Here is a 22,205-nt window from a genome sequence, read left to right as displayed (position 1 = left end):
TCAGAGTTAAAGCTGAATTCTTCTTTTCTGTAACCATTAAAGCCGAATCATGTAATAACATTATTGTAGATATTTTCGACTGGCCATCAAAAGTACCGACGCCGAGGGGCTAACCCCGGATGCATCTCTGCCGGACACTGGCTCTCCAGTGCGGTTCGACTGGTTCCCCCTGTTGAAACGCTGCACAGATCAGAGCCACGAGTGACAGCCTGGGGCCCCCCTTCATGTCCGTTCAGGACAGGCCATCCTCGGAGCACAGAAGTAGGCATTTTCCATGCTGCATTTGAAATAATAGTTGGTGTTGTAGGCTTTAATAATCTCAATTTTCATTAGACTCACTTAGTTGTTCATTCAAGTAATAACACTACATTTGCATCCTTGTTTTCTTCAAAACTACTTCTCACTATTGCCAAACTCATTTCTTTTATTATTTTGCTATAGCTTCTTCATCCAGTTGTTTGTGTTAAATCATATAATCCATATTATTTGTCGTATCACTCAGTATTCATATCCATTCTCATTATTGTGTCCTTTTGAGCTCGAAATAGACGCTCACTGTATTGACAGCTTACGCTTCAGATGATAAGATTGATCTCCCATTAATTTGTTAATTATTATTATTAAATCAGCATTAAAAAAAGAATAGATAAAATCCTTCTGAGCTGAGGAAGGTTGGTGCCCCTTTTTATATTAACAAGTGCAAACATTAAACCCAAAGGTTTAATTACCTAATTCCCCTACAGTGATATATGATTTAGTTATGACTCTTCCCCTGCTTTTAAGAACACCCCAGTGTCAACAAGGCTTTACACAGAGTGAATTATTCCTCCTAAATACAATTTAGAGTTTTGTACAAATACATTTCCAGAAGTAAAAAACGCAGTCCATTATCTATTTGGCTCTGTGGCTAGGATGAGCAAGAGAGCAGCAAAGAGAGAGACAGAAAGACAAAGAAGCAGAGAGAAAAGAGGAACTTCTCAAAAAGGCATCAGCTCTGTTAACAGCTTAGGCACATTTTCTGTTATGTCAGCATTTTCCTTGTTATGTACCAAACAGAAAGCTAAAGGTACAACTTAATGTGATCGGAGACAGGATATAATGGATGTCATATCATTGTGCATTTAACGAACAACATATAGTGCCCTGAGATGAGTGTCTGTCAGATATCACACCAAAACACCTCTGACAGCTATCTCAGGCAACAGCAACATACTGTGACACTGCTTTCTGAAAAAAATCAGATCATCTTAAACTTTTTCTCCTCTGTCTTTTCTACTTTTTTATTACTTACTTTTCTTGTTCTGAGACAGAGAAGCATTTCATTTTTGTTCATTTTAAATAGCAGTTGTCCCATTTATTTTCACCTGTTGATATTTTTTAGACTTTCTCTGATTGAAGTATTAAAACACATGACAATGGTGGCTTTTAGAAATTTTACCAAAATTACGTTTCATGTATTTTCAGAACTATAGTTTTGTATGTGGCACAGCTGCCTGCATCAATTTCTAGAAGCACACTAAGACAGGAATGATATATATCAATGTGTTCTAAATACATCCATCCCTATTTTGCCAGCCATTTTATTTTCCTAAATGCATCAGTTTTCCACCCTCATCTGTCTGTCTGTCAGTGCTGTCACCCACTTTTGTGTAATTCGTCTGATGTGCTTGATGCTCATCGCTCTGTCAGGCTAGGCTCGCCTTTCATTAGTCTGGGCTCCTCCATCCGCCTCACTCACACAAATTACATTGACATCCAACCTCCTTAGATCCACAGAGCAATTTAACTGATATTCATTAGGGGGATGACAAGAGCTGATGGGAGATGGAAGATGGGAGATCTGTAGAGTGGAGGAGTGGGGGGACTCATTCTCCTCCTATCCAATCCTTGTCCTGTCCGCCTCCTTTCTACCCCTTCACTGTTGACTTTGTTTTAGGAGCATTGAGGCGCATCAGCATCTATAACTACCCAACCCTCAAGGATATTCAAAACAAAAGAACAATAGATAACACATCTCATCTCTTTATTATCGCTGAAAAAAACAACTAGTTTTGTGTCTTTCATAAAAAATAATTGGCTATAGCTGATCCACAGCTTCTACAGTGCTCTCTTGTACCAGCCACTATAATGCTCATCCAAGCAGAAGTCCACTCATTTAGCCCTCTCCCTGCAGTCCCTCATTAACCCCAAACATGTCACCTATCTCATTAACAGCCCCAACCAGTCCATCACTAAGCCTAAACCATTCATCGACATATAGTGCTGAAAAAAAAATGATAATTCTGTATCTTCAAGGACTCAGTAAGCTTATAACATTCACAAGGTATTCAATGAGGCAGCTCAGCCATTTTCATTGGTATTATCAATGGCAACTGGTCAGATTCCAATCTTTCAATTATTGTTCTTTGTTAAGGGCTTTATTCTGCTTGTCATCACTGAGTTCTAGCACAGTGTTAGACAAATGTATCCTCAACGTCGGAGGGCAAGTCTGAGGCGTTAATGAGTTTGTGTGAAAAGACGGGGTCAGGAAACAGTGTGTGTGTGTGTGTGTTAATTAATCTGTTCCTGGTTGGGAGGAACTGAAGCGAGATGATGAGATTTAAGAGAATAAGTGGGTGTGCTGCACTCAGGCTGTCCTCTGTTGACTGAGTGAGCAAGGTTAAAGGCTGGTCAAGTGGTCATCACCATAGTAACCAGATAGCTTATCCAGCTCCAAGTCACTCAGTCAGTCATGACAAGCAAAGGCCGGAAACATTAAACAGAAATAACATGGTGTCCCCAGGCATCTTCAAATTAAACAAAGGTAGATGGGAGATAACATGAGAAGTAAATGTGTGTGTGTGTGTGTGTATGTGTGTGCGCGTGCACCCTTAAAATGTATACTAAAAACCAAACAAAAAAACCCTTTCTCTTCACATGGCACTGAGCCTGAATTGTGACTACTCAGATTGAATCAACACCTGCCAGTAATACTGTTAAATCCAAAAGCCTGCTTTGAGGGAATAGCACCTGTCTGTGCATTCTGCACCACTGTCAGCTTGTCTCAGTGCATGCATACAGGATCAACTTCATTTTTTCCAAAGGACAGTCTTGAAGTCCAGTTGTGTGCCAGATGTCTATGCCCAGGGCTCCTGATGGCATCCAAGCCCCTGTGGTAATCAGCCCACTCTGCCTGCTGTTGTAGTGCGTCTGCTTCCTCCTCCTCCTCCTCCAGTGGCTCATTTCAAAAACATCTGGTGGTTTACATGCAGCACACACCACCTGCCAGATGCCTTCCAGGCAAAGGCACCACTCACACCTCTTGAGTCCACCCCACAACAACATGCCGACACAGATATCACAAGGAATATCTAGACAACTGGTTGTGTAGATAACTGCAGATGAAAAGGGTGAGGGTTTTTAAGATTTGCTCAGTGTTTCTGCAGATGCAGCTTTGTGAGCAATCTGTCAGCTGATTTGTAAATGCTTGGATTTACCAACAATGGACCAACAATTGAGAGGGTTAACAGCTTGGAAATTCCGTTTTGCACAATACTGTGTCAGTTATCTCTCTTCACTGACAAACTGTCACTTGTTGAAATGTTGCTTTTTACATCAACAAATTTCTCTGATTGGTAAATATGAAAGAAAGCAAATGTTTTATGCAGCGGTAAATTCAATTTGCAGCGGTAAATTCAATTTAATCATAGACACACAAGGCTTAACATATTTGTATTGCTTTTTTTATCAAATAAAATTTATAAAACTATTGTGAAAAACAATGTCCTTTTAATCTTCTTCAAAGGCTCTGCACCAGTGGATAATCACAGTCCTCTTAAATTAGGAAATATAACAAGAATGCATAATTTAAACAGCAAGTTGTAAGCTTATACACTATACATAAATTTTTACAGAGACCTGGACTTTCGCAGTGAGAAAGAACAAGGCAGCAAGGAAATCAATTGACTCTAAACTATAAAAACAAATAATGAACTTTTGCTGTGTGACAGATTCCTTTAAGGAGCTTTTCCAGGCATTGGCTGTTTTAAGGTGTTACAGGGGCATTTTAAAATCTGAACAGGACAGACAGGACTGTACAAATGTAAACTTACAAACAGTAAAACTTGGTGAACATGCAGTCTACCAGCAAATAAAAAAACAATATCACAAAATACAAAATAAATACAATTAAGTTAATACATTTCAAGTCAAGTTATTAACTGACCTTCTAGTCAAGAGATTCACCACAATCTGTCCTCTCACATTACCAAAGGTGTACATAGAATGAGGGAGAAAACAAACCTGACAATAAATAAAGCTGAATATCTTTGACCTACAATATATATTGATGTGAAATAAATGTCTTGAAACACAGAGAAATTAGAAATGTTTATAGGCTGAAGAGATGTAAACACCTTGTGCTGACATTTTAAACAGTCGTTCATATGATCTTTTATCAAATGCTCTCTTTTTATTTTTTGTGACAGCCAAGTGTTTTCCAGTATAACCACTGCTGAGAGCAATTCAATGTTTCTCTAGTTCACACACATATAGCAGATGGTCCTCAGGAGACTTCCCATGGCTCTTGCTGAGGTGAAGCTTGGCGGCATGCTTAGTGGCAAATTTACGGACACAGAGTTGGCAGCTGTACACTGCACCATTAATACTGCAGTCATCTTGTGACTGAGGAGAAAGGTAGGACTCAACGGGAACTAGTTTCTCAGTGAGGATGTGGGAGTCCCTAAAAGTCTGTTTGGGGGACAGCTTACCCAGGTCCCTTACTCTGAACCCTAAGTGGGCTTCCAGGTGGCATACATACGCTGCTGGGGTTCGGATCTGTGAGGCACAGTCACTACAGAAGAATATTGGTTGACCAGAGTCCAGGTTCTTGAGGAACTTGGTTCTACCAGTTCTCCTTAGCTGGTACTTAACATTAGCCAGCCAGTGGCTGATGGTGGTTAGGGAGAGGCCTGTGAAGCGAGACACATGCATTCTTTCCTGTGGGCTGAGGTCACTGATGATGTATTTTGCCTCTGATGTCAGCCTCAAGCTTGAGGCAAAATGGGCCTGCAGAAGAAGGAGGTGCTGGGGGTTCCAGTTAGAGTGCCGACCTTTGCGTTTTTGGCCATGCAGGGACTCATCATCATTGTTATGAGTCGAGCCCATAATCTCAGTTTTATCTGTGATGCAGGACCGTGAGGGAGGCTTTGGTAAATGGTGGGACTGTGTCAGGTTTCTCAACATGTCTGAGATATCTGACAATGCGTTTTCATGCAGAGGGCTGCTGGATATGTAGGGAGAAACCACTGTTAGCTTTACTGGAGTAACAAGGGAAGAAGGGGAGATACAGGAGGCTGTGTACGAAGGAGTTAGGGGGGCTGAGCCAATAGAGCCTCCTTTATCGCTTTTCCCTTTTGTGAGGTCCATAGGCTGGTCATCACTGGGCTGGCAAAAACTATTATCAACTACACTTTCCTGCTTTTTGGTCTGTGCTGGAGGAGCAGCCACAGCAGCCCTCTCAGCCATGCTCTGGTTAAGCCTGGAGAGCAGGCTCAGGGGATCTTGGTTTGATAAGGCGGGTTTGGCTGTTTTCCTCAAATGAATGTTCATTACTGACTGAAGAGCACTTAGAGGGTTGACAAAGGGCTGCTCCGGAGGAGTTTGACCAGTGCTAATGGCAGTACTGCATCTCAGTGTAGAGGCAATTGGGAATTTGACTGCTTCTGTCAGTTCTGTTGCTGGGGATGCTCTGTCGCTATTGCTTCCCCCTTCGCTATTGGCTGGGGTGACTACCCTCCATTCCCGAGGTGAGTCAGCATCTCCTCCTTTATGTGATTCTCCAGCCTCACTACTATAGGGAGAGAGATGATTCTCCATCTTTGGAGACAACTGTATTACCCTTTGCTCCACTTTTGCTACTTTCTCAGTCACTTTTTTCACTAAATCCTCCATTGCTTGGAAGCAGTTGCTGGGGAAGGGGGAGGACTGACTAAGTGGTGGGGAAATGAGGGGTTGGTTCTTGGCAAGGGAGGACAATGTGCCATCCCTTACACTGAACAAGAACTTCATTGGGGAATTCTTTTCCATGCTGGCATGTTGTAGCTTGAGGGCCCTGGGGAACTGGTAGGCTGCATGGATGCTAGGGTACCCCCCCCAGCTTGGATTCCCACTCTGTGCCTTATTGATGGCTGATGTCACAGTGTTTTCCAGCGATTTGAGAATATCAAAGCCCCCTTTAGGGCTCTCTTTCAGGTCCTCCTCAGTAAGATAGTTATACATCGAGATGTCATATTTTTCCTCCTTCTCAGCATCCTCCTCCTTCCCAACTAAAGCTGCAACTGGCTTCTCATTTTCTAGAGCCTCTTGCTTAGTGCACTCCTCCTCACTCTCCTCCTTTTTGATCTCTTGAAGAGGAGGGGAGATAGTGGGGGGAGTTGTGGTAGTTTGCTGAGGCGGAGGAGAGAAGGTGGACGGTGCGAGTGGGACAGACTGGACCTTCTGCTCATTAGGTATGGTAACCCTCACAGGATTGGGGGGAGTGACTTCAGGAAGTGTTTTGATTTTCTTTCCTGCAGAGCTGGCCCTCAGGAAGTGTCCTGTCAGCATCATGTGGGTTCTCAGCTCTTGTAGTGTATTATGGGAACTGCCACAGTCCATACACTTAAGTATCTGGAATTTGTTGGATTCAAATTGCCAAGCATAGGTCACACCATTCTGGTGGCCAGACTGAGTATTAGAGGTGGTGTAGGGGCTGGAGGAGGCTTTCTGTGAGGGTACACACAGCTCTGTCTGTGGATGCTTAGCTTTGGGAGGTCCTTCTCTAGAATGTGGTAAGGCAGTGAGGTCTAACCCCACAAGTCCCCTTTTCTTAGAGGACATGATTTTGGTTGCCACAGAGGCCATAGGCTCCTTCAGAGGCACTTTCTGGTAGTGTTTGGTCTTGATCATGTGGACACTAAGGTCCTGGAGGGATTCAAAGGAGTGGCCACAATACATGCACTTCAAAACTTTCTGGGCATCCTCCTTCCCCTCCATTTCCAACAGGGACCGCTTACGTGGTTTAGACCAGCGCTTTCCACCGCTGCCTGCCCTGTCTTGGTTGTCATCACGGTAGTGACCTGTATCATTCATGTGAACTGTGAGCTCCACCAGTGTGTCATAAGCAGCACTACAGCCCTTACAGCGGAATTTGCTGGCCCCAGTGAAGATTGAACCAAACAGCTTCGGGTTTTGCCTGTGTAGCTGGACTGTGCTAAAGAGGCTGGGTTCAGACTGAGAGAAGTGCCGGCTCTGGGGAGGATGCTGTTGTAGTGTCTTTGCCACTGCAGACTGGTGCCAGTCATAGCTACTGCTGCTGCAGCTACTACTACTACTACTACTACTACTACTAGTGCTGTTGCTACGAGCTGGCTTTTCTGTAGAAGCCAAGGATTGCGCCTGTGGTGGTGTAGAATTAAAGTTCAGCGGTGACCACAAGGGACTGCTCACGAAGTTGGAGTAGATAGCCTTCATTTGCTCTAAGGTGTCCATACTTATGGGAGATGTTTTAGTGCCACCATTCAGAGGTGCTGTGACTAAGTTGCCCTCTGCTTTTCTGGAGGGGCACTCAAAGTCTGAGAGACGGTCACTGGTATCACTCACATTTGACTCACTGTCCATCTCTTGTCCTGAGAGCTCTGCTGCCCCGACTGATTCTTGGTCACATTCTTGCTCCTTGGCAGGCCCTATGCTTTGCTCCACAAACTCATCTTTCATTGGACGGTCATTCTGAGGGGCTGACGGCAGGTTGTCTGCTTCCATCTCCTCATCCTCCACAATGTGCTCTGTCAGCTCAGGAGAATATGCTGCAAGGAGAATGGAGACAATGAGAGAAAGAAAGAGATGAGTTAAATTGCAGACAGTGAACAGGCTATTTTAGAATAACTGAACAAAAAGTTTCCCTGCTATGTGCGCCCGAGGACTCTCAGGGATAAATGAGCCATCTGTGTAGGAGCCTTTAAAGCTGAGCTGAGAAATTACAGTCATCCCATTTCACCTCATCAACCGTTGAGGTGTTATTTTCCTCTAGGCGAGCTTGTATTTATATACCACCCCAGCCACCGAACTTATGCCTCCCCACTTTTCACTCCTATTCGAGGAAGACAAAAAAGAAATATCTTGACAAAAACATAATGCACCATTTTATTCATCTCAGGACACAACAGCTTGAAATGAAAACTAAATCTAAAATTAATGAAGCCCAATCTCACTGTGGCATTCTCCTCTGGGGTAATAAATGAGTTGGATCAAACTCCATCTGTCAGTTAATATGTCTGATGCGTCTTCATTTGCCTCTTCTCTGATTACATACACATGCATATGCATCAGATAAACAGCATATCTTGAGAATTTCAAGAAAAGGATCTCAGAATTTTGTTGTCACCCCCTTCTGCATAGTGTCACTATGTCCCCTCTGTATTTCCTGACCACTTCAATCACCAAACCACTCAATTTAAGGAAAGCAAATTATCTCTGAAAATAGTGGATGACATAATAGACAGGTCTGAGCCCATTTGGACAATATTGTAAATACACACAAACGCCACAGAAAGAAGCTGATTTGAACCCTGAGGGCACAGTCAGCAAACAGCCCCACTGAAAGGCCAACCTAATGGAGACCTGGCAGGTGCAGTCCACTCTCTGTCCTCCTGAAGATTTGGTTTGTCACTGGGTCTCCATTACCTGTTGTTTTCCACTGATAGGCCCAGACAGCCCTGATCAAAAGATGTCGTCGGGCCCCAGCCCACTTGGCAGTCAGTGGCATGTCGTTTGTAAAAAGGGCAAAGCAGGGTGTAAGTAAAATGACATGATCACTTCCCTGGCCCCTCATGTTCTGGATGCAATTATGATAATGCGAATGTGGAGGGGACGGAGGGAGGGTGGAGAAGCGGACTAGGAGGTAAACTGCTCACGCTCGAGCAAACACACAAGGGAGATATCTCACTGCTACCACTGCTCACGCCCTCTTTCCTTTTGCTTTACTTTCCGCTTCGCATCTAGAAGGTATTCGAGCCAGAGGAGGAAATCAGGCCAGGATGAGCCAGTTAATGTGTTTATGTCCTGACTAGCCGGGCCCGGATGTCAGCTTGCATAAGTTAAACCTGGCACACTGCTTGATGAAATTGTCAGGTCACCTTTCTCTTCAACAAAGAAAATATTCAACATATTTCTTCACAATGACAAGCTGATGAAATAGCTTGCCATTGCCACCATTGCTATATCTAATTTCATGTCATGTTATCACATTTGTAAGCCTCCCCAGGCTGTCCCATTACTCGGTAGAACATGTTTCACATTTCAAACTAATAGAGCTGTGGCACTAAATGTTATTGTTCAGTTGCCATTAAGCTTAGATGACACAGAGAACAGGAAAGAAGTCCAAAATGGCTTGTTAAAAAGCATACAGAGTCCAGCCGTGCTCCCGAGCATTTTAAAATGCTAAACAAAAACCATTATGTCTAAGCACTATCTGTTAATTTAATCCTCAATGACTGATAGTCCATCACACGCGGTGACAACCACATCCAATTATTCTCCCTGGCTTGACTGACAACAGAGGTGATTTATCAAGCTAATAAAAGGTGACACAAGTACAGAGGCCATCTTAAAATTAAAAAGAGAGAAGGATTATGATTACAACAATACTCTTGGATGCAGTTTTAACTAATATCTGAGCATATGGTGTAGAGAGAAAAAGAAAGCCTGCGTGTGTTCCAGTAGATTATAATTTTCAGAAATGTAACGGCCGCGGACGATGAGGGAGACCATCTAATAAAAATACGGCAGTGCTGTCCTGAAGATCAGGAAAAAAAACAACACATTCTCACTTACAACTCATCACATGCGTACATTTGGTCAGGACCCTCTGGCATCACTTTGTAAGACTCCCAGGGCTCATGGGCAAGAGAGGTTAAAGCAGGACGATGCTGTGGCTGCCTCCGAATCAGAGCCTCTCCATGTCTCTCTCTGTCCCATGGCTTATTTCTCCTCAAGTATTACTGTCTGTTTTTGACACTGCTTTTTACATTGGTCTCAAGAGTGATGATATGATGACCCATAAAAGCAAATGAAGTTTCTCAAATAGAAATATTTGCACCACTTTCTTTTCAGGATTATCACAGCTTAAATAAGTGAATACAGTTGAATGTGAATTTGTGAAAGCACAATCCAATACCTCTTCATCAAGCTGTTACTGAGTCCTGTCCCTTTTCTTGAATCCATCCCTTGATGATCAAAGTGTATATTCCTGGTCTGGTCTCCACAGCTGGGAAAACAGTAAGGGAGCCAGATCACACCCAACAGTGGTAGGATAAACAGGATGTGCCTTTAAAAACTCTACCTATTTATGACCCTCTTACTCAAATGACTGCCTGGCCGATGAAACAGGGCCAACCTTGTCACATAAAACAGGTGTGTCATTTGTGAGGTTGTCATGAGTACAACATGTCATTGTGCAAAGAAGGTGAAAAGAGGACTGGTTCAAAATCACATGGAGCTGCTATTATGTGAAATAGACTCTATACAACTGTACTGTGTAATGTCATGTGTAATGTAAATGCAGTGTGTACATTTATAATCGTCATATAGATTTGTAGAACTAGAATACAGAACATCTTATGAGGAATTTTAAGAAAACACAACAACTATTGGAAATGGAATGTTTATATGAGTTTGGTAGCTTGATTGCATCTTTATCTAACTTAAGCACTGTACATATAGAGAACTGTACTGTGCACAAAGATGCAACTGAGATAGAGGGAGAGAAGAGGAAAATGTCTGTATGGGTGGTTCTTAATGCAAATATTACAAATGCTTGTTATGGCCTTGTTCAAAGACAACAGAAAAATTAAGCAACAGGAAAAAAGAAAGCACAAAGATTTGTTTGTGTTTGTTGTTAGTGGTTTAAAAAGTTCTACAAGTAAAGTTTATAATTCTGTTAATAATTATAAACTAAAAATGTATAATATTAATGATATCCAGTTGAAGAACAGAGGAGAGGGGGTTATACATTGTGGCCAAGACCTTTGATCACATGTTGGTTGAGATAGTTAGTCATAGTTAGATCGGGCCCAGGGAGGAGAGAGTTAAACTGTGTCACAACATAACAGTGTTTGACACAGTATTTTAACTGAACTATGGTGTCTTAAACCAACACGGCCCCTAAGCAGAGGGCTCTTACAACTCTAGAACACTACAGGTAAGCAAGTCACCTCAGTCTCAATCACAAACCCAAAAAAGCATCGACTTCCACTCACTCTCTCAACTTTCCCTGCAGCCCAAAACTCTTTAAAATAATTCAGTCCAATCCAACAGCCCCATTCTGTCAAAATGGCAGCAAATTAGTAAAACACCTAAAATGCTTCCATGTTGTATACATTTGTCAAAGCATCATATTCAATCAAACTGCTTTCCCTTTTATCTTTACAGGCAGCCCTGTATGAAAATATGTAACAGTTGGCCTGTAGCCACTCAAAAAATTAACAAGTCCTGCCATAATTCATTTCTTCAGATCTGAGTGGGCTATCTTGTGTTACTCGTTTCGCAGGTTTTTAATACATAACTCTGTAACTACATTAAGCTTATACACAATATCATGTCACTAGTGATCATAGATGTCTTTTTCAGTTTTTATTTGTGTGTGTTCTCAACCCCCTGATGGCATTGTGAATACATTGTATTGTAGGATGTGTGATATGGCAACTGGGAAAAACAGGGTGATCATTCTGGCCCCAGGCAAAGCTTTGGGCTACACTTTGTCAATAAAAATCATAGGGAGAGAGAGAGAGAGAGACAAACACAGACAGCAAGGCTGAGAGAAAGAGAAAAACGAGACACATTTCTGCGTGAACTTCAAAGCTGCCAGCTGCACATACAGACCCTAAAGGCCTGAAAATGCATATTGTTTATCTGACATGAGATGAGCTACAAACACATAAAGGCCTCCTGATACTATTTGTAACATAGAAGATGTACATTGCACATTGAGCTAGTTTCATCTGATCATATGTAATCAGTCAAGCTTCCTTAAACTATCCCTCAGCTCTGCCTCTGTCTCTTTTCTCTCGGTCTTACATGGAACAGAACTGGTGTTTACTTCCCCATTCCTTCAACTGTTACGGCTTTATACAAAAATGGGTTAAAACGTCAGATGGCTGTGTGAATGGGGTTGAGTTCAGCTGTGGTTGAATATAATGCTGAGGCAAAGCTAAGGATACACTAAAACTTGGTCCAGTATTGAGGATGTTTTTACATTTCAGTTCTTAATTTCACATGCCTGTGAAACTTTACATTTGTGAGAATAGAAAATGTGAGAATAGAAAATAGAAGCTGTTCACTAAACCTGAAAAAGCAGTGTTAATGTATTATGGAGTGCTATTCTGTGTGTGCGTACAGTGATTTCCTTGTGTTGTAGTATATGTTGTTGTTGTTTTTTTGTCAAAAATGCAACATTTTACTCAGTAAAACACAGCTTTACACCACATTACACAAACAGTGGTTTCACTACTAGTTGTCAACTGCATTGCATAACTGCATGTGCTCAGAGAGTAAGTACGCTGGTCAAAGTGGTGTAAGTTTACAATGTTCTGTTTAGTAAATGGATGTTGAAGAAGGGTTGAATCTAGGGTAACTGGACTTGGTTGTAGATTCTTCAAAATCACCTCTCACCTCTCAGTATGGATTAAACTGGAGCTGTTTACCTGCCTGATTTGCTCATGTTTTCTTCTTTCTTGTTATCTCATTTAATGTCATGCCTGTGTCAAGTTAGAATGTACAGGTGTCTGACTTTTTGATGTTGTTTTGTCACTTCCACTCACAGAATGTAAAAAAACAAAAAACAAAAAATGTTATCATGACAATCATGACATGACAATAGGAATTGTGACGAAAACTATGATGCTACAAGCTAAAAGACACAATTTTAAGTTTGTGCTTAAACCTTTATTTCTGGTGGTTTGAAATTAAGGCTGGGTTTTAAAGGTTCCTGTAGTTCTAAAATTGAGGAAAGGTCTAAAATCAAGCCCATTGTAAGTCTGAAGACCTGACAATGCATCAGGAGCTCAAACTAGGGCTACAGTTGAGAATTAGGGATCAGTTTGTGGTGAAGGGAATAAAGTGGGGGGCTTCGTATTAGGAAGACCAAACCTTCTCACAAGCACAGCTGCTGCCATGATTGACTAGCAATGAGGAGGTGATGGATGCAGCCTTAGGATTGATGGCCATCATAAGTCACAGTAGAGAGGAGGGAGAGAAAGAGAGGGGGAACAAGAAGAGGACAAAAAAAGGTTCTTTCTTCACTTATCTGTAGCAGTGGCAGAGCTGGCCTTGCCTTGTCCCCTCCCTGTACTCTTCCATTCATGTATTTTAGGAGATGATGCTAGGCTAGTGACTCTTCTGTGCAAAGCCAAATGGAAACTAATCAAGAAAGTAAGTTAGATTAGATCAAATGGCTAATTGTTTGTTTTGTACATACTAATTTGCAATACACTCCATTGAGATAACTTCATTGAGATAATTTTTTTCATTATTCTGCTATCTTTGTAATGATTATAATTATGATTGACTACACCTTGTATGAAGCAACAATCCAGGCAAGGCAATCTGGGTAGTGTAGTTGTAGAATAAACATCCTTGGGCTATCTGATTATGACCTACTGCTGCAGCACTCAAAGAGAACACTCAGCCATCCGTCACACAGTGAGCGTCTACAGCTTTCCACCCTGCTTCTTCTCGTCCTGGCTCTCCAGTTACAACCAAACACGGCTGGTCTAAATAATATTCTTCATGATAAATGGCCCTATAAGCCTGATATCCATCATTAGTCTGATGTTTAAAGAAGCATCCAACCTGGAGAGAGCCTGTTAGGGCCACAGGAGAGCAAAGCAGCTTGGGTTCATTTAAAGGCCAGGCTGCTGGATGAGCGATACCTGTCAGACCTGCTCATCAGGGAGCAGCACACACACACAAACACATACACTGTATTGAACATTGACACCATATGGTCACACGTGTGCACACATGCACACATACCCGCACACATTTACAGTATGTGTTTTTCATGCATATATATTGTGCGTACATAACACCAACACACTTGACAGACTTGTGTACTTAGAAAGTATATTTTCTTTCCTTCGTTCAGACATATCAAAATTTGTCATGGAAGAACACACAGTACTGTCACTCATCAAAACAGAACTCAGTGTAACTCAATCCTACTTGTCATCTCGAAAAAATCTCCCCTCCCAAACAGCTTCTCCTTAAGGGTTTCAGGAAAACTCACTCTTTCCTGGAAATACTCTCTCTCTCTCTCTCTCTCTCTCTCTCTCTCTCTCTCTCTCTTTCTCTCTCTCCCTCCCCCCCCCCCCCCTCTCTCTCTCTCTCTCACACACACACACACACAAACACACACACACACACACACACACGACAGTCGGTTCATTCCTCTGTCTCTCTCCATTGAATCTGCACCTCATTCTCAATTCCTCTCCTTCTCTTTGTTTCTCTCAATCTACTCTGTCTTGTTTCCCCCTCCTTTACTCCCTTTCTCTTCCTCTCTGCCCCCTATACACCTCTCTTCTTTGTGTGTCTGGTAAAGTCTGTTTGATAAATGACACAAGTCACCATGTCAGAAGCGAAAGGCGGGTCAGTGATAAATGACTATGTTGAAAAGGAAATCGGCTCTCTGGCCGGGCTATTCTCCTCCTGGATTGGGTTTCAGGACCCTAGAAGACCAGGGCAGCTCAGTTTCCCCAAAAAGAGAACACAGGTTCTGATGCTCACTACCTCTGTGAGGAGTGGGAGACAGAGAGAGAAAGGGTGGGTGCGAGGTGGTGGGGTTGGAAGGATCCAGGCTGTCTCACAGTGCAGCTGCATTTATCACAACAGTAGTGGGACTATCTTTACGAAGACTCCTCAGTTCCCAGACAGCAGACTTGGCGAGAAACCTCAGCTGAAAGCACATTGAGAGCTGAAAGGGAAATGCTTTTCTATTTGTGACAATACTACAGCATTGCTCTTTCTCTCCTGGAGCCCAGCCCTATGGCTTAACATCTGTCAAGTGTGTGTAAGAGAGGAGAGATGAATCCATTTCACCAAATTATGCTCTATAACACAAGATTGCCAAGTTACGCAAATGGTACAAAATGGTATACATTTTCTGTCTCCTAACTGGATGCTGTCACCCCCCTCCCATTTTTAACACTGACACATTACTGAGAGACTATTGTTTGTCCATGACAAAACAATTCAACTCTAGTTGCAGTACAAATTTAGTGTTTGCACAGTACACATGTTTATGTTCATGGTTTATTTTACTGGTTGTTTATATCTGCTAGCACAATGTGCCTACTCTAGATCTCACAAAAATATGTTGCAGAGAGAGAGAACTTCTGATTTGTTTGTCTGAAAAATGTAATTTTAGTGTCAGAATGTTTGGGGGATAAGTGGCTGGTGATAAATGGATCCAATATTTACATCGGTGACTACTGGGCAAAAGAATCAGTCATAATCTGTGGTCACGTTCATCTATCCCATTGGAATGACTAGATTCTCTTGCAAGTCTCCTAAAGGAACAGGTCAGTGGTGACACTTCTGTGATACAAGAAATTACTCTTAAGTGTGCCATCTCATCACTGAATTGTCTGTGATTCCACTACCCCTGCTCCTCCTCTCCTCATCATCCCCAACACCAGCACCTCCTCCTCTTCCTAACCTTCTGCCTTCTTTGACTCTTCTCTTACACTCTCTTTTACATTGACTTACTGCCAGCAGGGGGCATTGCTATCATTACACAGGCAGGTTTATCAGGCGAGGCTTATAGCAAAAACAACACATTATCTATCAACACCTGTGGGAAACACGTTCTCAGTCTTCCTTTTTCCATTGATGCTTACAGCCTCATAGGTATGCTCTTATCAGATACATAGATCACAGACGTGACTCAACTTCACCGGAAATCAGCCACAGGACTTTCATTAGTAAAAGTGCTTCCAAGGTCAAAAGATTTGCTGCACTTACACTGCAACACTAGTATAGGTTTACTGTTTTTAAAGATTGCAAATGCTGTCAGTCCATATGCTGGTTGAATAATTAAGTCCCCCATTGCCTCTGTAAGGGCATTCTTTTCACACATAAACAACTGGAAGGCAGACAGACATAAAAACAGCTTACTTCATTTCACTTAGTGCTTTTACAACCACATGTGTGCATGTGTTTGCAATGTGTGCTGCAAATGCTCACATCTTCACTAGCAGTAACACATATTTGTGTGCAATGTGCTGTGTTCCTTGATTCGAATATGCTGTATAGGTGATGAGCAAAGATTCAGAGAGCTGAAAGAGAGGAAGAACCTCAGCAACAGTTCAGTGAATTACTGTATGGCCAAACCTCAGTAGATGGTTTATAGTTACAATTCCTTTCATCACTTTCACAAGCAAAACCACAAACACATGCCCACACACCCAACAAATGAGAAAGTGCATGCTCACTGATTTGAGCACACACACTCTCAGAGACAGACATGAGTGATGGCTGCCAGTCCAGCAGCTATAATCCTGACTCTGCAGAAAGTGGAGACTTTTGCTGTGGAGCCTAGTCCAAACCAGACTTACCTCACCACCACTCTCCTTCTGCCAATGGCCAGAGAGTAGGTTATGACAGAGAACTGTGCACTAACACATGCAACACTCTGAATACTGTAAACACACTGACAACCATTCTGCAGACATACTGTACAGGTTAGACGTTTCAGTGAAATAGCCACATCTTTGCTGAGATGTTGTAAAGCTGATGTTGACTTCATGTTAAGTCGGTGTACTATTTTAAATTTCTGCAGCCATTTCAACAGATTCAGCCCCCAGGCTTTGGCAGAGTTAATGGCCAACCACCACACAGGAAGGAAGCCTGTATTTCGACAGCTAGGAGTGTCTCTTTCACATGTTTGTACACCAGCTGCCCTCATAGTTAACAGCATTCAGACCTGACCTAGGTAGGCAGGCCCATTTGTCACCTGTAGCAGAAAATTGAATTACAGCACAACTTAAGGCGAGAGGCTCTGTGTAATATCAAGTTGATTACATCAAAGTGGTGGCAAACCTCACCAAGCTGGGCACCCTGAGCTTGTCATCTCCAATCAAAGGGACTGTCAGGACTCTATCAGCCTCACAGCTAACTGGACCAATGCTAATAAAGCAGGCAAAAGAAGTTTTCTCCAATGCAAAGAGAATCTCTCTAAGACAGAGGAAGGAAAAAAAGAGGTAGAAGCAGAGAGAGTGTGGTGGAGAGACAATGAGAGAGCAAAGTGGTGTGTGTATGTGTGTGGGTGTGCACACACATGCATGTGTGTATGTGTGGATTGGGTGGTATGCATATGTGGAGGGGGGGGGTTCATGCAAGTCTCAAGGTTGCAGTGGGCTGACTCTCCCCCTAAGTCCCTAATCAAGGCTCATCATCTGTCATCCTTTTCTTTGCTCTTCTCTATCACCAAGCTCTGTGCTGCAATCAATTCATCATCACCCTTTGTGTGCCACTGAGCAGTTGACAACTTTATAACTTGCAGCTGCATGGGCTGACTGACAGGGGTAGAAGGGGAGCATGAAAAAATGAAGAAAGAAGAATAGATGAATGAATGAACAAAGAAGTGTGGTTTCAGGGGGGAAAAAAGTTGTTTTCTAAAACACAAAACGATCTATATTACAGCCTTTATTCCCTTTTGTCAACAGAGAAACAGCCTTGTAGCAAGGGGGAGAGAGTAGACAGAAGAGGAGGAGGCCATCCTTCTCACTGATCTGAAATCAGAAAGCTTTCAGTCATTCTTTATGTGCTCCCTGCGGCCACTCACTGAGCCAGTGAGCATGTACATTAGGCTGGGCATTTTGATGACATAAAAGCCCAGGCCAGCTTATGGCTAAAAAGAATGGGAGCACTCACTCAGCCTGTCTCTGATTGACCATTAAAGCCATTGATGAATGGGCCTGTCAGGGGAGAGACAATTAAATCAAACATGAAACAAAGCCATTGTGACGGTCCAGTTTGACAGAGCAAACCCATTCCTCCCCTCCATTACATAGTACATGGCTCCTTTTACAACCTCTAACCCACTCTTGCTGCCTCCTCTACCCACTGTGTGTGTGTGTGTGTGTGTGTGTGTGTGTGTGTGTGTGTGTGTGTTCTCTGCCCCCCCCCCCCCAAACTGTGTCTGACAGAGACAGACAGGGACAGAGAGAGGGGGAGAGAGAGAGAGGGAGAGAGAGAGAGAGAGAGAGAGAGAGAGAGAGAGAGAGAGACTACACAGGGCCTTTCAAAGTGGTTTAAACGTGACGTCAGGGGCCTGCAGCACATGGAGGGAAGTGATTTTCTGATGCAAATCGGGAAGGATCAGATCAAAGCCGCAAGACAGCCAATCAATCAACCGTCAAATCAGACATGGCAACTGTCGATTAAGGCTCCTTCCAACCTACGAAGTCCCATTGTCTGCTCTCAAATTGTTTATATTATCCCAAGAAAAGAAAAAATCTCAGAGGTAGGGCTGTCTCCCCCGCTTGTGCAAGAGAGTTACGCGCTGGAATTAAATGTGCACAAAGCCCTTATGTATCCCGTAAGGCACGCCTCGGCCACTCACAAACAAGAAAACACTACTTGTTTCCAGTGGGTTTACTCTCGCAGATCAATAGTTGGGATCGGTAAACTATTAGGGATTCACGTTTGAAACAATACGAAGCCAAAGTTTACAGAAGTCAACTCATCCGATGGGACTATAGTAGTTGCCAGCGTGGAGAACCACAGAATCTCAGATTGCGTTATGTAAACTGTACAACTGTTGTTATGAGCTCTCTCAAGAGCAGCCAAGAGTGACAAAGCACATCGTTAGAGAGAGAGAGGGGGGAAAAAACACAAACTGAAAACGGAAATGCAGTGACTGCATAGTGAGCTTTACAAAACAAAGAAAAAATCCGCAGTTTTACGATAATAAACCTTGTTTTTACGCACATTCTAGTTGGATATACGTACCTGCTGCGCGCTTGGGCGCTTCTTGTTTCCTTCGTGGCATTTTTATTTGTGGGGATTTCCGTGAAACTCTTCTGTCTCTCTGTCTCTGTCTCTCTCTCTCTCTCTCTTTCTTTTTTTTAATTTAATACACCCTCTCGCCGTATCCGGGAAGATCCACCTCCATGCAACCACATTTACGCCTTCATGTGGTAGATTGCACACGATCGGGGAGTCCGATGGAAATAAAAACTAAAAATCATCGTTACGGAATGGCAGCCTGGGGGAAAAGTCAGCGGAAAAATAAATGATCGAGGCAAGGAGGTGTGAGGGGTGGGGGATGAAATGTTGTAGTGTGATCGCGTTGAGCACGTCAGCGATGATAGTCAGAGTCCACCTCGGGTGCCTGGTCTGGCAGCAGGCAAAGTTGAGGAATAAGAGAGATGATCGCGTCACCTACAGCAGGGGAATGGGCAAACCCACTGCTCAGTTAACTCTTTACTTCTCAGAGAGGGGCGGATACGAGGGGCGAGTGTCCTCCTACCTCTGCTTTTCATATGAATCACAGCTCATGAGCTATTTGTAGGTTATTACACACAGGCGGTTGATAGCCATTGAACCCACCAACAGTCAGTCATCTCTCAACATCACTGAATTAACCGTTGTCGCATTGTAGTTTGTATCTGTCACGGTAATATTCCAGGACTAACGCTGTACTAATTTCTAAGTTTTACTGTTGGCCTCTTTAAATGTTTAAGTGATTAGAATTTAGATTCCAGTAACAAAACACATTTGTTACAGGCTTTGTCTTAATATGTATAATACACTCTAATACTATTTTATTATTTATGTAATATGTATTTATTCTAATAGTATTTTATTAATTAATTCGTGTTTTAATCAATTAATTACTTAATTAATTAACCAATTAATCGATCTAGTAATTAATTTCTTTATTTGTTTACTTATTTTATCTCACAGTTATGATAGTCAGAGTCAGTCTCAGCTCACCCGCTCCTGTCCTCCCCTGTTATGTGTCACTGTCTTTTTTGTGTTTCTTGGACGGGATGTAACTGAAATGGAATTTCTCCTTCAGGGGACTAATAAAGGCATTCTGATTCTGATTCTGAGTTTTATCTGTTGTTTAGGTTCGTGATGATAATTAGATTTAACTTGTTTTTAGCAATGAATGAATAAATAACAACATAGGAGGACACTACTTTTATTTAAAAATAACGAATGTACAGAATGAACCATAAGCAGCAATAACAAAAAACCAGTGGGACAGTGTTATTAGGAAGGGATGTGTATTGATATATACAAAATGAATAAAACAGTATGCAAAATGTACTTGATGAAGCTATGATATATCAGCTATGTAGATCTAGGAACAAATAAATAGAATATGCAGTTTCATGAGCCTGGTCATTATATGTGTAAAATAAAACACAATGTGTTGTTGAAAATGATGTTAAATCCTGTTAGTTAAATATACTGTAGATAACAGGAAGTGCTGATACAGAAGGCAATGAGGCCTAGTGCAATTGCCTTTATGATTTAATCACTTTTTAGTTTTAGTTTTTTTTGTTTTGTTTTGTTTTGTTTTGTTTTGTTTTGTTTTGTTTTGTTTTTTGTTTTGTTTTGTTTTGTTTTTTTTTTTGGGGGGGGGGGGGACATGCTCTCATAGTGTTTATATTTTAAAACTGGTGCAAACATTTATTTTGCAACTATCTCACCCCTGCCCCCAAAAGAAAACATGCCTGAGACCTTTTCCTCGCCTTTTCCTTAATGTGAGCAATTAAATGTTAGTGTTCATAACAATAAAAGCATCACTTCTCCCATATGTCTACATTAGGCAGGGATTAAAGCCAGTTTAAAGAAGCGTTAAGACTAATGAGGTCTTTTTTTGCACCACTTGCCTAGATTAAAAAAAAAAAAAAAAAAACAAGAAAGCAGTATCTTGTAGGCTAGGATGGTCCCAGGTCTCCCCCTGTACATGTAATGTGTGCTGACCCCTGCCAGCAAAAAAACATACCCTAAAACATGCTGCATGTGCTCAATATTACACATATATTACATACACATATGCAGCAGAGAGGGTTCAGAGTCAACTATCTGCTCACTCACACAATATACACAATATACACTTTCCTCTTTCTGTTCCACACACACATATTTGTGCATGCACATGCTAAGATCCTCACCCTAACAACAAGAATTAAAGGCCTCTGTGATCAGGACTCACTCCTGCCTCCTTGTCTTTAAGAGGCTCACAGAGGCTGGGTCCCTGCCGCTTTAACAACATGAAATTACAATCCAAATGGAATGTCAGGAGTTAGCAGTGTCTCTAAGAGGACTATGTGAATATATTTCATCCTATGGACTTGCCCCCATCACGATCTCCCCCGGGAACAAGAAGTAACCCAGTGATTGGCATTTTTATAACCAAATGAAACCATCTTGCAGGAAGCTGAAGGCAGGAAGAGAAAGCAGCTGTTTCAAAATTAGAGATCTGTAATCATGACAGAAAGCAGTGGGGACAAGGTGTCATCCAATTACTGTATTAATTAACCCATAAATACTATATGGCCTCTACACTGTGGCTCTCCTAGGCTTATACTGTAAATGGAAGTTATCTCAGCATCTGCTTTGCTCTGAGCATTAAAACTCTTACATCTACCAACTGCAACCTGGTTGGGTGTTTAGCACATCATAAAAAACGGGACACTATGCATATAATTATTGAAATGCAAATTGTGTATTGGTAATTGCTTTTAGTGCTATAACGTTATTGCAATGATGAAAGTGTGAAATAGATTGTGCTTTAAGTTAAAGAAAAAAAATAAAGCATATAGTTCTTACAGAATGTATTACTCGGTTGTTTTAGGAAACGTAATTTCATACTGGAAGTGTGTATATTTTTTAGGGACTATGTATGATTCTCTCTTATGTCAGGAAGCCTTGCTGCATTATTCTCATCTTTTTGCTCTTGACACCTGGATTATCATAAAAGTGAAAGTCTGTCAGCCTGCATTGATCTTCACACACTTTCACCCAATCAATCTTAAAGTTGTGATTAAAAAGCATGAAAGCATCTGTTGAAATCTTTTGGCAAAAAAGGGGAGAGGCCTTTCAATGTCATAGCTTCCAGAACACTCAAGTATTGCGCTCCACTTTTTCGCTTTCAATCTCTCTGTGGGAGG

The 22,205-nt window shown here is 42.0% G+C and overlaps 1 protein-coding gene across 2 annotated transcripts; it reads right to left on the bottom strand.

The window, feature by feature from the left end:
• Window positions 1-3,527: 3,527 nt before the first annotated feature.
• On the bottom strand, window positions 3,528-19,409 carry tshz3a (teashirt zinc finger homeobox 3a). Of its 2 annotated transcripts, none has more exons than XM_076734026.1 (2): window positions 19,027-19,409; window positions 3,528-7,823 (listed from the first exon to the last, which is right to left on the bottom strand). In XM_076734026.1, the coding sequence occupies exons 1-2, from the start codon at window positions 19,064-19,066 to the stop codon at window positions 4,504-4,506; spliced, it is 3,360 nt and encodes a 1,119-aa protein (XP_076590141.1). In that variant the 5' UTR covers window positions 19,067-19,409; the 3' UTR covers window positions 3,528-4,503. The 2 variants fall into 2 exon arrangements, with proteins under 2 accessions (XP_076590141.1, XP_076590143.1); XM_076734028.1 differs by lacking the exon at window positions 19,027-19,409 and adding an exon at window positions 10,193-10,331.
• Window positions 19,410-22,205: the final 2,796 nt, after the last annotated feature.

This window comes from Chaetodon auriga, chromosome 6 (genome assembly GCF_051107435.1).
Source record: "Chaetodon auriga isolate fChaAug3 chromosome 6, fChaAug3.hap1, whole genome shotgun sequence".
Lineage (NCBI taxonomy): Eukaryota > Metazoa > Chordata > Actinopteri > Chaetodontiformes > Chaetodontidae > Chaetodon > Chaetodon auriga.
The sequence above is the reverse complement of the archived record's forward strand: the minus strand, read 5'-3'. Positions and strand labels throughout refer to the sequence as shown.

What these genes read in the sequence shown, in the direction of transcription:
- tshz3a (XM_076734026.1), bottom strand. Translation starts at nt 19,066, where the DNA reads ATGCCACGAAGGAAACAAGAAGCGCCCAAGCGCGCAGCAG. An exon ending in AGCGCCCAAGCGCGCAGCAG is followed by an intron (nt 7,824 to 19,026) that starts GTACGTATATCC and finishes TTCTCCTTGCAG; the next exon opens with CATATTCTCCTGAGCTGACA.